Source organism: Tachyglossus aculeatus, chromosome 1, assembly GCF_015852505.1.
Source record: "Tachyglossus aculeatus isolate mTacAcu1 chromosome 1, mTacAcu1.pri, whole genome shotgun sequence".
NCBI lineage: Eukaryota > Metazoa > Chordata > Mammalia > Monotremata > Tachyglossidae > Tachyglossus > Tachyglossus aculeatus.
In genome coordinates this window covers 170,224,308-170,241,484 of record NC_052066.1, presented here as the reverse complement: position 1 = coordinate 170,241,484, position 17,177 = coordinate 170,224,308, and the positions used below count along the sequence as shown (strand labels likewise).

The 17,177-nt window shown below is 49.8% G+C and overlaps 1 protein-coding gene across 1 annotated transcript in view; it reads left to right on the top strand.

Annotated features, from left to right (window-relative positions):
* The window catches only part of ESRRB (estrogen related receptor beta), a 176,943-nt gene that overhangs the window by 135,381 nt on the left and 24,385 nt on the right, over window positions 1–17,177 (top strand). The window contains exon 3 of the mRNA XM_038747614.1: window positions 6,131–6,247. Coding sequence (XP_038603542.1) covers window positions 6,131–6,247 — 117 coding nt within the window. The remainder of the gene's footprint in view (window positions 1–6,130; window positions 6,248–17,177) is intronic.

Sequence of the window (17,177 nt, the reverse complement as noted above, 5' to 3'; positions counted from 1 at the left end):
CGGAGACATTGAGCCGGCCTTTCCCCTCACCTGCATACAGGCCGCACAGATTCTGGGGGTCTTTCTGCACCGTCCTCCTGCTCTCCACACCCCGCAGGTGGGCAGGGAGTTGGCCGCGTGACCGCTCGCTACGGAGAGACCGCTGGAATTCCGACGAGTTAATCTCATCACTTTATCGCGGGTCACTTACCGAAATTACAAGGCAGAGCCACCGGTCCGGCTTCCCCTGGCAGCTGGCCGCCGGGCCCATAAAACAAATTGGAAGAGACAAAAATAAATAAAATTAAGCGGAAGGAGGCGGGGGGGAAAGGATGAACTCTGCTGAAGTTGATTTCCCGGGTTGGAATTGCACCTTCTCCCTGGAGGCCCGGTCCTTTGGCGCCGGGTGGTCGTGCCCTTGGCCGGCATCCTTCCCATCTTCACAGGCCCGAGGCGGTTCGGTCAGAAGCCAGGACTTCACCGGGGCACAGCGCGGTTGCTTTCCTAAGGGAGAACGATGGCAGCCATGCCACGGCTGCGAGAAGGTCGATGCCCTCCTTTCTGCCCGCTGCAGGAGGGCTTTCAGAGCCTGATGGGTTGAGGTCAGCCGAGCTGGCACACCTTTGCCCGGGCCGACGGAGGGGCCGGAGACCAAGTGGAGGAGATGTATATATGTATGTATATATGTTTGTACATATTTATTACTCTATTCATTTTACTTGTACATATCAATTCTATTTTATTTTGTTAGTATGTTTGGTTTTGTTCTCTGTCTCCCCCTTTTAGACTGTGAGCCCACTGTTGGGTAGGGACTGGCTCTATATGTTGCCAACTTGTACTTCCCAAGCGCTTAGTACAGTGCTCTGCACACAGTAAGCGCTCAATAAATACAATTGATGATGATGATATGTTGCCAATTTGTACTTCCCAAGCGCTTAGTACAGTGCTCTGCACACAGGAAGCTCTCAATAAATATGATTGATGAGGAGGAGAAGGCTGGGGTCCCGGGCTGCCCGGATTCATTCACGGACCCTGTGACTCGGATGGACGCAGTAGGGAAGCAGCGTGGCCTAATGGGAAGAACGCAAGGTCGGGAGTCAGAGGACCTGGGTTTTAATCCCGGCTCCACCACTTGTCTGTTGTGTGACCTTGGATGATTCACTTACCTTCTCTGTGCCTCAGCTCCCTCACCTGTAAAATGGGGCTTAACGCTGTGAGCCCTATGTGGGACAGAGATCTGACCTGATTACCTTGTACCTACTCCAGCGCTTGGCACATAATAAATGCTTAACAAATACCACAGTTACTACTATTATAATGACTCTAATCCTGGCTCTGCCACTTGGCGGCTGTGTGACCTTGGGCAAGTCATTTCACTTCTCTGTGCTTCAGTTACCTCATCTGTAAAATGGGGATTAAATCCTACTCCCCAATGTGGAAGAGGTGCCTTGTCCAACCTGATTATCTTATTCATTCAGTCAGTCATATTTATTGAGCACTTACTGTGTGCAGAGCACTGTACTAAGCGCTTGGGAGAGTACCATTCAACAGTAGAGAAGCAGCGTGGCTCAGTGGAAAGAGCCCGGGCTTTGGAGTCAGCGGTCGTGGGTTCAAATCCAGGCTCCGCCACTTGTCAGCTGCGTGACTATGGGCAAGTCACATCACTTCTCTGTGCCTCAGTCACCTTATCTGTAAAATGGGGATTAAGACTGTGAGCCCCACGTGGGACAACCTGATCACCTCGTAACCTCCCCAGTGCTTTGCACATTGTAAGTGCTTAAGAAATGCCATTAAAAAAAAAAAACAGTAAACAGACACACTCCCTGTCTGGCTATCCCAGCACTCAGTACAGTGCCTGGCACATAGTAAGTGCTTAACAAGTACCATTAAACCCCCCCCCACCCCCGCAAACCAGGACTCAACTTCCCCACGTAGGCCACCAAGGGCCACACTCACCCCTGTTTGAGTGGGCAGAGAGCCTTGGCGGCGGGCACACTGCTGCAGTTTGTCCCGGCCGCTGGTTAATCAATCAATCAATCGCATTTATTGAGCACTTACTGTGTGCAGAGCACTGTACTAAGTGTTTGGGAAGTACAAGTTTGCAACATATAGAGACAGTCCCTACCCAACAGTGGGCTCACAGTGCCCACCAGGGGTAGAGAAAGCTGGTCCCTGGAGATCTCTCAGCCTCAAGTCACAGAAACGAAGGTGCTCAGTTAAGCGGCAGTTGACTCGGCCCCGCCAACCCGTGGGTTTTCGCTTCGCGTTTCGGCCAGGATCAATCAATCGTATTTATTGAGCGCTCACTGTGTGCAGAGCACTGTACTAAGCGCTTCGGAAGTACAAGTGTTGCCGCAAGCAGGATTGGGGGCTCCTCCTCTAATGCCACCTATTTGTCCGGACCTCATGCTGCAGGCCTGGGAGTCAAAAGGTCATGGGTTCTAATCCTGGCTCCGCTACTTGTCTGCTATGTGACCTTGGGCAAGCCACTTCACTTCTCTGGGCCTCATCTGTAAAATGGGGATCATTCATTCATTCAATCATATTTATTGAGCACTTACTGTGTGCAGAGCACTGTACTAAGCGCTTGATCGAGACTGTGAGCCCCATGTGGGACAGGGACTGCATTCAACCCGATTTGCTTGCAATGATAATAATAATAATAATGATAACATTTATAAAGCACTTACTATATGCAAAACACTGTTCTAAGTGCTGGGGAGGTTACAAGGTGATCAGGTTGTCCCACGGGGGGGGCTCACAGTCTCAATCCCCATTTTAGAGATGAGGCAACTGAGGCACAGAGAAGTTAAGTGACTTGCCCAAAGTCTCACAGCTGACAGTTGGCGGAGCAGAATTTGAACCCATGACCTCTGAGTCCAAAGCCCGTGCTCTTTCCACTGAACCACGCTGCTTCTCCTTAGTACATAATATGTTAATATAATATGTTATATGTTAATATGTTTTGTTTTGTTGTCCGTCTCCCCTTCTAGCCTGTGAGCCTGTTGTTGGGTAGGGACCGTCTCTAGATGTTGCCAACTTGTACTTCCCAAGCGCTTAGTACAGTGCTCTGCACACAGTAAGCGCTCAATAAATACGATTGAATGAATGAATGAACAGTAGAACAGCCACATTCTCTGCCTACAATGAGCTTACAGACTAGAGGGGAAGATAGACATTAATATAAATGAATAAATTACAGATAAGCGGCAGAGCCAGGATCACCCACTCCATCGCTTAGTATAGTGCCTGGAACATAGTAAGCATACCACAATATCATTATTATTATTGTTATTATATTGGAAGGAATGGCTGTGCGTGGGGGCACGGAGTCAGGCACTGGGCCAGATATGGGGCGAGCATTATGATCTGAGTTTTCCTTACAGAGGGGTGTCTAGACAGCAACTCCGATGTTCTAGGAGAACTGGGGGTACAGGTAAAAGTTCAAGACACTCCCCCAGCCCAGGGCTCTAATTGAACCAGTCCAGCTTCATCATCACCAGAGATCGGGCCTGGGAGCAGGCGTGGGGCTAGTCAAGAGCAGCGGAAGCACTTTGTGACTCCTGTGTGATCCTGGCAGTGACCAGCCCCGATCAATCAATCGGTGGTATTCACTGAGTATTTACTGCATACAGAGTAATACACATTTGAGGGAGTAATAATAAGAAGAACTTATTTTATTTTGTTGGTATGTTTGGTTCTGTTCTCTGTCTCCCCCTTTTAGACTGTGAGCCCACTGTTGGGTAGGGACTGTCTCTATGTGATGCCAATTTGTACTTCCCAAGCGCTTAGTACAGTGCTCTGCACATAGTAAGCGCTCAATAAATACGATTGATTGATTGATTGATTGATTGGTATTCTGATAAGCACTTACTAAGAGCCGGGCACTGCATTAAGCACTGGGGTAGATAAAGGTAATCAGGTTGGACACAGTCCCTGTCCCACATGGGCTCAATCAATCAGTCAATCAATCGTATTTATTGAGCACTTACTGTGTGCAGTGCACTGTACTAAGCACTTGGGAAGTACAAGTTCCCAAGAAACAGTCCCTACCCAACAGGGCTCACAGTCTATCTTAATCCCCATTTTACAGATGAGGTCACAGAGGAGTGAAGTGACTTGCCCAAGGTCATACAGCAGACAGGTGTCAGAGCCGGGATTAGAACCCAGGTCCCCTGACTCCCAGGCTTGTGTTCTATCCCCTAGGCCATGCTGTTCTGTACACTAGACTACGATACATTGGTTAGATGTGACGCCGGCCCTCAAGGAACTTACAGTTCCCTCAATACTGACCTGAAGGGAGGGATTTGAAAAGCCTTTTCCTACCTTCAGACCCATAAGCGCTCAATAAATACGATTGATGATGATGATGATCTCTGTGGGGCTTCACTGCTGTCCTCCACCGGGATCTTTCCCTATCCGGAACAGCCAGGTGACCAAAGTTTCAGGGTCCTCAAATTCTTTGGCTGAGTTGCCAGCCCGATGCTTTTCCTGAAGGCCACTGGCCTGGGCATCAAAGAGAAAAGAGTGGAGGAAGCATCAGGGGTTGGGGGGTAAGGGGGAGAAAGTGAGGAGAACTCTGGGCCTTCCCCCCGGAGCTCCTCCACCACCATCCCCATCCCTTTTCCACGCCACCCCTGGGTCCCTCTGGTCCCAGGAACGGCTCTCCCAAGCCAAATCCCGAGCATCGTGGGAGAAAGTTTCCCAGCCAGAGTTGCCCAAAGAGCTTTCTGGGAATTTCACGTGGACATTGTGAAGTGATTATACTTTAACAATGGGGGAAACTGAGTCCCAGAGCTCTCCCAGAGATGGCTGGAGGTCCATTTGGAGGCAGTGATGTAGCTGGAGCCTGGATTCAGGCTCCCGCTTCTGGACAGCACTTCCCAAGAACTCATCACCGGTCTCTTCCTGAAAAAATGCAATTGCTAGAGTCCCACCCCAAAGAAGGCTCAGGCAACCTCCCTCTCCCAACTGCCAATCGGGAGCAGGCTTTGGATTTCTCCCATCAGTCCTGCTTTTTGCCTCCCACTTCCCCTTGGAGGGGTGGAACTCCACAGCCAGTGACTAAGGAATTTCCGACAGGAAGTCATCGGGAGACGAGATCTTCCGTTGGCCACCGTCGTAATCCCCCAGCGTGGTGAACTGCCCTGGAGCTGGATTCCCCCAAACCTCAGACTCAATCAGATCCCCTCTCACATTCCAGGCAGCCCGGCAGCTGGGCAAGGGAATTCTGACAGACCCTGGGAATCCAAAGCCACCTGCCTCAGACTCGGGAGCATCCAACGTAAGGGGAAGGAGGAATGCAGACTCAGAAGGAATGGCAGCCAGAGTGGTGGCAAAGGAACAGTAGGCCCTAAGGAAGAGCAAGCACAATAAAAAGGAGGAGGAGAAAATGCCAAGAGGGCCAAAGAGCCAACTGAGCAATGACCATGGCGGGGTTGCCTGGACTACCATTAGGACAGGTGTGACAGCTCACTATCCTAATATTTGCATTCCACAGACCTTATCACAGTCTCACTCCTCCTTTCCACCAAATTCTGACAGTGGCTACTCCCACACGGGGAAAGAGCTTTGAGCCATTCAGTAAAAAGGACTAGGTCAAACAACAGGATTTTTACTGGGCTAGGGTAGGTGGCATCGGGGCAAGGAGACCTACCCCTCACCCCCAACTGAACTAGCTGCTACTCTGGGGAATGGCGTCTGCTTTGGAGTGGTGGAATCTGGCAGTCTTCCCATCAACTAGTGTCGGGGAAGCAAACATTTGACCCAGATGAGAAGGGACCCCAAACTTGGGGGCCCGGGGTCACATGGTCAGCTGTCACGTTCCTCCCCAGACACAGCTGCAGCGCTCTGGACTGCAGAGTACAGAGCCGGTTATTGAGGAAGGAAGAGGATCCAGTCCCAGGAGCATGCCAGGACATAATGCCACCTAGTTAGAGATTAGAGTCATGCCTTCTGCTTCTCTTCCATGCCCCTAAATGCTTAGTCCAGCGCTCGGTCCAAGGCAGGCGTGCAGTCAATATCCTTGGAGAATCGATAGACACCCCCTTCCCTTCCTAAACAGCCAGAGACCCGCGGCTGGAGAGGTTGGTGGGGGAGGTGCCAGGTCCCAGGAGAACCCCTTGGTGTGACTCTGCGTCTCTGATTTCAGGGAACATTGAATATAGCTGTCCGGCCACGAATGAGTGCGAGATCACAAAACGGAGACGCAAGTCCTGCCAGGCATGCCGCTTCATGAAATGTCTCAAAGTGGGAATGCTGAAGGAAGGTAAGAGGTTGGGGCTCCCAGGCTCCTCATCCGACCAACCAGCCCCGTGGAAACCTGTGACACTCCGGAATTCCGAATTGGAAGCTCACGACACCCCCCCCCCCCCGTTTCCCCTACCGAGGCCACCGGTTCCACTGGGTCCCTTCCCAGCCACGGAGCCAAACTGATTAGACTGTGAGCCCACTGTTGGGTAGGGACTGTCTCTATATGTTGCCAATTTGTACTTCCCAAGCGCTTAGTACAGTGCTCTGCACACAGTAAGCGCTTAATAAATACGATTGATTGATTGATCCAAGTGCTTATATCCTACCTTGACTACTGCATCGGCCTGCCTCCTTACTGACCTCCCTGCCTCCGTTGTCTCCCCTCTCCCTTTTACTCTGCTGCCCAGATCATTTTTCTTTAAAACTAGTCAATCCATCAGTCTTTGGTATTTGAGTGATTATTATGTGCAGAGCATTGTAGGAAGCATTTGGTCCCTATCTCCCCTCTCCTCCAAAACCTCCAGGAATTCCTCTCCCACCTCTGCATCATATAGAAACGGCTTACCACCAGCTTCAAGGCACTCAACCAGCTCGCCTGTCCTAACTTTCCTCGCCGATCTCCTAGTACAACGCAGACCACACACTTCACTCTAATACCAACCTACTCTCTGTATCTCGATCTCATCTGTGCCACTGCCAACCCTTTGCCCATGGCCTCACTCTGGCCTGGAATTCCCTCCATCTTTGTAGTCAACAGACCAGCACTCTCCCCACCTTCAAAATGCACCTAAGATCCCATTTTCTCCAAGGGATTTCCCTGACTAAGCCCTCATTTCCCCTCTCCACTCTCCTCAGATCTGTACTCCTTAAACCCTTGATATTCTCCTCACCCCCACAGCATTTATGTACCTATTATGTCAAGACACTCTGCCTTAACCCCTTTCTGTAATTTATTGTCTTAGAGAAGCAGTGTGGCTCAGTGGAAAGAGCCCGGGCTTGGGAGTCAGAGGTCATGGGTTCTAATCCCAGCTCCGCCACTTGTCAACTATTTGATGTTGGGCAAGTCACTTCATTTCTCTGGGCCTCAGTTCCCTCATCTGTAAAATGGGGATCGAGATTGTGAGCCCCATGTGGGACAGGGACTGTGTCCAACCCGATTTGCCTGTATCCACCCCAACGCTTGGTACAATGCTTGGCACTTAACAAATGCCACTGAGAAGCAGCATGGGCTAGTGGCAAGAGCACGGGCTTAGGAATCAGAGGATATGGGTTCTAATTCCGTCTCCGCTACTTGTCTTCCGTGTGACCTTGGGCAAGTCAATTCACTTCTCCGTGCCTCAGTTACCTTACCTGTAAAATGGGGATTAAGACTGTGAGCCCCACCTGGGACAAGCTGATTATCTTGTGCGTACCCCAGTGCTTAGAACAGTGCTTGGCACATAGTAAGTGCTTAACAAATACTATAATTACTATTATTATTGCAACATAACAACAGACATGTTCCCTGCCCAAAAAGAGTTTAAAGTCTAGAGGGGAATGCAAACATTAATACAAATAAATCACAGATATGTACAAAAGTGGTATGGGGCTGGGAGGGGGCATGAATAAAGGGAGCAAGTCAGGGTGACACAGAGAAAAGTGGGAGAAAAGGAAAGGGAGGCTTAGTCAGGGAAGGCCTTCATTTCCTCTACCCGCCCTCCCATTTATGTTGCCTATGCACTTGTCTGTGTCCCTCTTAAGCAATTTGACACTCACTCCTTTCCCATCTCTATAGCACTTATATATATATACCCTTATAGTCTACTATTTCCCCTATCTATGATTTATTTTAATTTGCACTTCCCCTTGTAGACTGCAAACTCCTTGTGGGCAAGGATTGTGTCTACCTCCTTATTATTATTATTAATAATCTTATTTAGCACTTACTGTGTTCAAAGTATTGTACTAAGCACTTGGGAGAGTAAAATATAACATCAGACACCTTCCCTGCCCACAGTGAGCTCATAGTCTAGAGGGGGAGACAGACATTAATATAGATAAATAGATAAATAAATTCTATATATATGGAATATATATATATATATATATGTTGTGGGGAAGGGAAGGAGGATGAAGGGAGCAAGTATAAGTGGCACAGAAGAGAATGGGAAAAGAGGAGGGCTAAGTTAGGGAAGGCTTCCTGGAGGAGATGTCCCTTCAATAGGGCTTTGAAGTGGGGGAGAGCAATTATCTGTCTGATATTTAGTACAATGTCCTGCACTCAGTGAATGCTCAATTGATAGACTGACAGTCAGACTCCAGTGCTGGAGAATAGTTCTTTTCCCAACTTCCCTTTTAGCACAAAAGTTCACTGTGGGCTGAGGAAATGTCTTGTATTTCAGCTGTACTTCTTAGAAAGTTTGTATGGTACCTTGCATCAGTCTGGGCTCAAATACCATTACTGCTACTATGTACTCTCTAAGGCTGCGGTTTTCCATAGAGGGGTGGTGAGGGCCTGGATTTTCCCTTCAAGCCTGCCAGGGCCGAAAGCTCTCTTGCTTTCTGATGGAGGAGGCTGTCATATTGCAGCAGAAGCCACGGAAAGGGCGGGACCCAGAGACCAGACTCGCTCCCATTATCCCACCGTCTGGACTTCCACCCAGCCGAGTGTGGATGGTCACGTTTTTTCTCTACTATCAGGACTTCCAATAACTCAGTACCACTTGGGGTTGTCATTTCTGGTAGGAACAATCATGTGTCCCTTTATCAGGGTTTGCAAAGATGCCCTCATACACCGAAGTTCTCTGTCCTGGGAAGGCCCCAGCCAGTGAAGTGCTCTCAGGATCCCAGGGGGATACTCCCCAAGGCACAACCTCCTCACCCTAGGCCCCTACCATTAGGTTCCCCTCTCGCCTGCAAGCTCGCTGTGGGAAGGGAATGTGTCCGGTAATTGTTATATTGTACTCTTCCAAGTGTTTAGTACAGAGCTCTCTCTGCACACAGTAAGCACTCAGGAAATAAATGAGGCCACACTGGGCAATAAGCAAGCAATACAGAAGGTGAAGCTGAAACTTAATCCGATCAGATTAATAAAACACAACAGCCCAGAGCTGCCACTTGCTTCCGGCACCCAGCATGTACCCTGAAGGAGTGCTGGAAAATTCCTCCCCCGGCCCCTCCACACCATTCACGCCTGGGACTCCCAGTTCTACTACCCACCTGGATTTCCTTCTGCAAGCCCCCATCCCCTCTCGCACGGAGGGGGCCAAAGCATAAGCAGTGTGGTCTAATGGGTAGAACATGGGCCTGCTATAATCCTGGCTCCTCCTCTTATCAGCTGTGTTGACTCTGGGAAAGTCAATCAATCAATCAATCAATCGTATTTATTGAGCGCTTACTATGTGCAGAGCACTGTACTAAGCGCTTGGGAAGTACAAATTGGCAACACATAGAGACAGTCCCTACCCAACAGTGGGCTCACAGTCTAAAAGAAAGTCAATTAACTTCTCTGGGCTCTCAATGTCTCTGTGCCTCAGTGACCTTATCTGTAAAACAGGGATTAATACTGTGAGCCCCAGTTGGGATATGGACCGTGTCCAGCCTGATTGGCTTTTATCTTCCCCAGCACTTAGTACAGTGCCTGGTACACAGTCAGTGCTGAACAAATGCCATTTTAAAAAATTAATAAATAAAATGAAAAGTTGTGCTGGGAGGGAAGGATGGCCAGTGAAATGCCAAAAAGGAGGTGTCGAGACCCTGGTCATCATGTTTCTGAAACATTAGGATAATAATAATATAAATAGTAACAATGATAATAATAATTGTAGTATTTGTTAAGCATTTACTTTGTGCCAGGCACTGTATTAAGCACTAGGGTAGAAACAAGATAAGTGGGTTGGGCAAAGTCCCTGTCCCACATGAGGCTCACAGTCTTGATCCCCACTTTAAAGATGAATAAACTGAGGCCTGGAAAAATGAAGTTACTTGTCCAAGGTCCTACAGTAGACAAATGTCAGAGCTGGGATTAGATCCCAGGTCCTCTCACTCCTAGGCCCGTGCTGTTCCCACTAGACAACGCTGTTTCTATCTGCATGGGGCCTGGGTTGAGATTCATTCATTCATTCAATCGTACTTATTGAGCGCTTCCTGTGTGCAGAGCACTGTACTAAGCACTTGGGAAGTACAAGTTGGCAACATATACAGCCGGTCCCTACCCAACAACGGGCTCGCAGTCTGGAAGGGAAGAACCAGCTATGCCACCAACAAGATATTTTCTAGCAGTCCCCCGAGTCTCCTCAGTGGCTTCGGGGGTTTTTCGTTTCAAGACCTCTCTACTATGGGAGAGACTGTCTCCGCGCCTTCCTCGCTTCGTGCCCCTTGTCTCTCTTCTCCCTTCACCACACCCGCCGACCCCCCGCACCCACCCTTTTACCCGTGTGTTTTCTAAAAGCTATTTGATTTCAGTGAAAGCTGGGCCGACATCCATGCAATATGCTCTCACTCTCTCTTTGTGCTTGCTAGGGAGGATGAGGCCTCCTCCGGGGACTCTGGGTAATTGGGTTAGTGGCCAGCTCCTGTCAGGAAATTAAAAGGCAGCCCTGATCGGGTTCCTGCTGCATGGGATTTAATGGCTTTGTATTTATAGAGCATTCTGCCTCTAGCCGGTGCCAGAAATACCGCTTTTCTGGGCATCGGAATGAACCAAGAGAATGAGTGACTATTTCTCTTTCTCCCTTCAAATACCCTGCTTTGAAAAAAGCCCACACCAACTCATGTTGTACTTCAGAGAAGACCCGAAGTGTATCCAAGATGCTGTGCGGTCTGTATTGTTTACACCCCCGGCTCTCCCTGACTCAAGGATTGCGTGAGCGGATCACACTTAGCAGTCCAGGCTGGCAGGGCAGCTCTGGCTGGTGACCGATACCCGAAGTATCAGGAAAATACTCCCCCTTTTAGACTGTGAGCCCACTGTTGGGTAGGGACTGTCTCTATATGTTACCAATTTGTACTTCCCAAGCGCTTAGTACAGTGCTCTGCACATAGTAAGCGCTCAATAAATATGATTGATGATGATGATGTTGATGAAAAGTTAGCCCGTCCTACCTCCATCCCAATATGCATTTGAGAGAGGATCCTCCATATATCAAAGATATGCACTTCTTGGCTGGGAGCTCAGAGGTCTCGGGGCCTAAAATGTGAATACTGATTGGTGGAACAAAGCTTTCTGGGCAATCTTGCATTACTTAAAACAAGCCATCAACTGTCCCCAAAGAGATAGTCTACAGTCTACTGTAATTAATTACCAAACACAACACGCCAAGCACCGTGCTAAGCCCTGGGATATGTTCACGGTCTTCAGATCGGACATAGCCCCTGCCCTGCTTGGAGCCCACAGTTTTAAAGGCAGGGAGAGCAGGCATCCCTATTTTCAGCTGAGGAAATTGAAGCCCAGAGAGGTTAAGTGACTTGCTCAAGGTCACAGTCAAAGAACTGGGACTAGAACCTGGGTCTCTGTTCAAACGTAAGCTTTCGGTGGGCAGGGGGCACGTCATCCAATCCAGTCCTGCCTGAGCCACCTAGTACAGTACCTACCCCAAATATTGCTCAATCCATCCACCAATGATATTGAGTGCTTACTGGGTACAGAGCATTGGTTGGGACAGTACAGTCTAATTGGTAGACAATTCCTGTCCTCAGGGAACTTACAGTATATCCCGTATTCTTTCTATTTGGCCACATTAGAAACAAGATCAAAAAATGAGATAGCTATCAGGGGAGCACTAGGAGAGGAGGAATTATAAGACAAGTTCCTGCAGTAAGGCTTGGTGTTAAGTGCCCACCTACAGGCATTAAATCAGTGTCTAATACACCCATCTGTTTTGCTGGGCCACAGATGGCCAGATGACAGGTGTAGAAGGGACAGAACTAGCCACGTCTCCTAAACCACTTCATCCGCAGGTCTCACCATCACAAGAAGCCCAGCCCAGGCCCCCAAGGCTACTTTGGGTTCTAGAGGACACGCCTCAGCCAGGATAAATCCAGCAACAAATGGACCAGTCCATTACAGAAGGCCGATCTCTTCCTCCCACATGTGAAACGGGGAAGTCCGGCCAGATCTCTTCCAGACTTTTGGCCCCCGGATGTTGCCCACGGTTTACAGTCCAACTGAGGGCCTCGTATGCCCGTCTGCCATCCCCTCAGGCCACTAGTCAAGCAGGAATCCAAAGCCAAGAGGGTCTTCCACCCTGGCACTGCTCCAACCCCTTTACACCTGGGCAAACATTTCCTCTAAAAAGTCCGTTCTGACTTTGCCATCCCCAACTTCCCCCCGGGTGGTGGGTGATGCCAGGGAACACGGGAGTGACTAACTGCTAGAAAACACTCCTGCGGTTCGAGGGGACCTGTCGGTGACCCAAAATACCTTGGGTCACCTTGTGGGAGAGTCGACATTGCTGAGAGCTGAGGCCTACATGGGAAGGAAAATGCTAGAAGTAGAAAACTCCTGCTCCTGCTTATGAACCAATTCTGTATTGATTATTGCCACGGCAAATTGGCACAGGCCTCAATCCATCAGTCGATAGTGTTCATTGAGCAATATCACTCCACCTCTCTCTCTGTTCATCCCCAAGGCCCTCCTTCTGGAAACCGTTGCACTCCCCATATCCACCTGTCCTCACATATAGTTTGACAGAATGGCAGAGTCGACTGGAGACACCCCCAGGGTTCTTCCCACATGGTGGGGATCGGACCCCACATTCTAAAAAAGATTCCCTGTAGCAACTATGAGGTCCAATGCCATACATCTGTGCATACCACTTCTTCCAGCACCACGTCATGATGCCTCCAGACAGATATGCGTCGTCAGACAGACATTTTCTATTCCTGACACTCGGCTGTAGCCGAGAAACAGTGAAAGTATGCGTTCCGGCAGAACGGAGCGGACCTAACAAGCGGAAGAAAGTCCTATAAGAGAGCAGAGTAGGTCGGAGGCAGAACGGCCAGCCTTAGATCAAGCTGTTGAGGGGCTTTGCTGAGAATGCTAGGCCCTGAACAGAATGCAGATCTGAAAGACTCACGCTTCTTCTCCTGGGAGCTTTCCTCTAGATGGCTCATGTAAAGGACACAGAGGAGGAGGAGGAGGCTCTTCTCTTGCACAGATCTCCTGGGGGTGGGGGTGCTCCCAAACAGATAGAAGGACCTCAGAGGAGGGGGTGGGTTTGGAAGACATCTTTAAATGGAGAAATAAAGATCTTTGTTAGAGAGGAAGCCCTCTGAGTAAGGGGGAAAGTCTGGTAGTTCATAGAGCATCTCGGTCTAAGAAGGAAAGAGCCTAGCCCTCTTCTGTTTGAATACCCTCTGAGATGTCAGGGAGTCAAAGAGGCAGGTCCAGGGTGGAGGGGAGCAGAGGGGGCAGGGAGGGAGGTCAGATGGAGGTCGCTGGACCCTCCGGCTTGGCCCCACCTCTGACTTCAGCAGCCTGCGGCGGGGCTGGCTCGGTGACTGCCAATTCATTAACGTTCGATCCGATCCAATATGGAGTAACGGGAGCCTTGTAATTGAACTCGACAGCCGCCGCCGGGAGGGCGTGGCACCGCCGGCTAGCCGAAGCTGGGCCCCGCCGGGACCCAACAACGTATTTTTAGTTCTCATGAAGAAACGAGAAACAAAACCCAACTCCCTCGGCCACCGCCCCCTCTCGCTTGGCTATTTTTACTTCCAGAAGCCTGGGATCTAGTCCAGCTTTGGGAGGCTGTGGGGGTGGAATAGAGAGAGAGAGACAGGAATTAATTTACTTCCATTAAGAAAAAAGATCAGAAGCCTGATGTTATCGAGTCAGCGGGCAGATATCTGATCTGGGCGGGCGTCTCCGCATTGCCCTGACGTGTCCCACTGGAGCGGGCTGGGAAAGATCAGCAGGCGGGTGGTGCAGCACGGAGGCTTGGGACTGGCTCCGTCCCCCTTGGCCAGGGGCTGGGGAAGGACAGCCGGGAGACCAGCGGCCTGGGCTGAAGAGAAGGGGCCCTGCCACCCAGAATGCTTTTAACTTGGCACGCAGGAAGGAGTCTGGAAGACTGAAGTGATGGGGGACTAACTACAAGGCTTGAGATAGATGTGCTCCAAGCCACATCTTTTCCCTCACACTGGCACTGTGTCAGAGCAAAAGGGCTAATCAGAGTCACTTAGCACCTTGGGTACCCAGCTTTTCTCTGCCTGTCTCCCCAACCCTCCCCATCACCAGCAAGTAATTTGGGGGGCGATTTTTTTGCACTATAGGACTCTGGAACAAGATGTTGGGGACTGACCAGAGTAGCCTCCCCCTCACCTTGGCACCAAGACCTGTAGGTCAAGCCTAGCGGTTCTCTCTTCAGTCAAAGTTGACCTTCTTGAGAGTCAGAATCCCTCTTCTACATCTCATTCCTTGCTACGGTCCAGCTACGGACCAAATGCCATTCCAGGAGTGGTAAAATACCTGCAGATTTGGATTGCCTCCCTGCTGGTTTACCCCACTACGTGTGTAAAATACAGATAAGGTACGCGCCGCTCAAGGAAGTGTGGTTGAGTCCCCGGTGACTAACGTTTTGCTGCTGCTCCATGTGGCGCAGCTCCGGAAACCCAGAACCAACTTGTGGAAAACTAATGTTTCCCGCAGGGGCCATTGCGTTTGCTGTTCCTGGAAGGCGAGCAACTGATGGGGCAGATCAATGGCTGGCACTCGTTAGAATAGCCTTATCCTAATTGCCTCCCAGAGCGTCCTTCGGGGGAAGAGCATAGTCTCATGGGGAACTACCAATCTAGACCTTGAGGGAGCAAACCAGCGTGAGGGATTGGAGGATGGAGGGAGGGGGAATCTCCCTATGCCCCTCTTATCGGTGCTAATGCAGGGAATTAATCTGATTGAAGACGCCTAAAACCCTCACACACTTGTGCTGCCATTTTGTGACTGCGTCTGCGGTATGATAGCCCTGCCTGCGTCATTCTCGCAAATCCACCGATCCTTCCCCTCTTGCCGTTCCCCAACCTGACGCACGCACAAGACCAAAGAGGCCCCAGAGAGGACAAGCTGCATTTAAACTGTGGTCCTGGCTTCCCGAGGGGCAAGCGGGGCCTTTTAGTTTCTTAGACTCCCACACACCATTAACTTGTGAGAGGCCAGGTGGGGGGCTCCAAGAGGCATCTTAATGGTTCAAGAGGGCCAAGTGCCCCATGCTAGTCCATGAGTTTGGACTCCTTTGGACTTTCCTGGATAGGAAGGGAAGGTTTCCTTTCTGTAGAAGACAATATGCTGCCCGACACCAACTCCAACCCCTTTTGCAAGTTTCTCTGGGGGTTGGGGAAGAGGAATAAGGAGAAGGGCTTTCACTGGGTGGATCTCAGGGAAAGCCATTTCCGTTCCATTCCAACTTGGGGTTGCCCTCTCTATCGACCGCAATTACCGAACTTGAAGGAGGGTAAGTTTGTCGAAGGAAGTATCTCTTCTCCACTGCCTTCTAGCCAGATCGTTGGAGAACCATGGGAAAGACTGACTACTCAACAACATAGAGAAGCCTGAGCCCTTTTTTTTTTTTTTAAAAAAAAAGCGCTTTTTATGAGCCAGGCACTGTACTGATTACTGGTGTAGATACAAGCTAATCAGTTTGACACAGTCCCTGTCCCACATAGGCTACACAGTCTTAATCCCCAGATGAGGTAACTGAGGTACAGAGAAGTGAAGTGACTTGCCCCAGGTCAAACAGCAAACAGGTGATGAGGCTGGGATTTGAACCCAGGGCCTTGGATTCCCAGGACTGTGCTCTGTACATTAGGCCAAGCTGCTTCCCGAGAAACATGAGTGCAGTCCAGAATGTATGGAGACAGTGTTCTCTCAGCCTCCAGAAAGGTGGGATTCAGAGGGGGAAGACCAATTGCACCCTCACTCAGGGCGGAGAAGACCGCCAGGAGGAGGGATAGCATAGAGCTATTGCTTTCAGAAGCAGCTCGGGTCCAGCAGGAAAGAGGACTGCTTCCGTGATCTTTATTACGACTCTTTGGGGTCAGCCCACACTCGCCATTTTACCCTCAGTGTCTTGGGTGAGACTGTTTTCCCATCTGTACATTTGGGACAATCATATGGATCACAGAACCACCATGTGGATTTTATCTCGTGCTTAAGGTTCCCTCTCATAAGGGTCACTAACTAACAAGCTGGTCTCTTAGAATGATGAATCGCAAACCACTTGCTGCTTCATCAGACTGGACCGTTTGTGATTTTGCCTTCACCTTCCAGACACACTGGCACTGGAAGACGTCAGTTGCCAGTGTATGCAAGAGGGGGCCTCCTGCCAACTTCCCCGTCTGGACTTCTGGGCTCCTAACCTCCCAATGCACTTATTTACTTCTTACACACCCTATTATGTTAGCTTTAACTCAGCTCCCTGTTCCTTTTTCCTCTTTCCTCCTACCTGCAAATTATGTCAGCATTGTCTTCCCTGCTAGGGCAGGGACCATATATAATAATAATTATAGTGCTCAGCAAACAGAAGGCGCTTAATTAATCAAGGGTATTTATTGGGTGCTTACTGTACTTAAAGTGCTTGGGAGGGTACAACGCGAGAGGGTTGGTAGACATGATCCCTATCCAACAACGAGCTTACAGTCCAGAGGGAGCTGCTCAATCCATACTACTACTAATAATAATGGCATTTATTAAGTGCTTACTATGTGCAAAGCGCTGTTCTAAGCACTGGGGAGGTTACAAGGTGATCAGGTTGTCCCACGGTGGGCTCACAGTCTTAATCCCCATTTTACAGATGAGGTAACTGAGGCATAGAGAAGTGAAGTGACTTGCCCAAAGTCACACAGCTGACAAGTGGCAGAGCCGGGATTTGAACCCATGACCTCTGACTCCAAAGCCCGGGCTCTTGCCGCGAAGCCACGCAACTTCTCTACTATTGTTTGATTTACCTGTGTCGGTGGCAGCACCCGTGTTT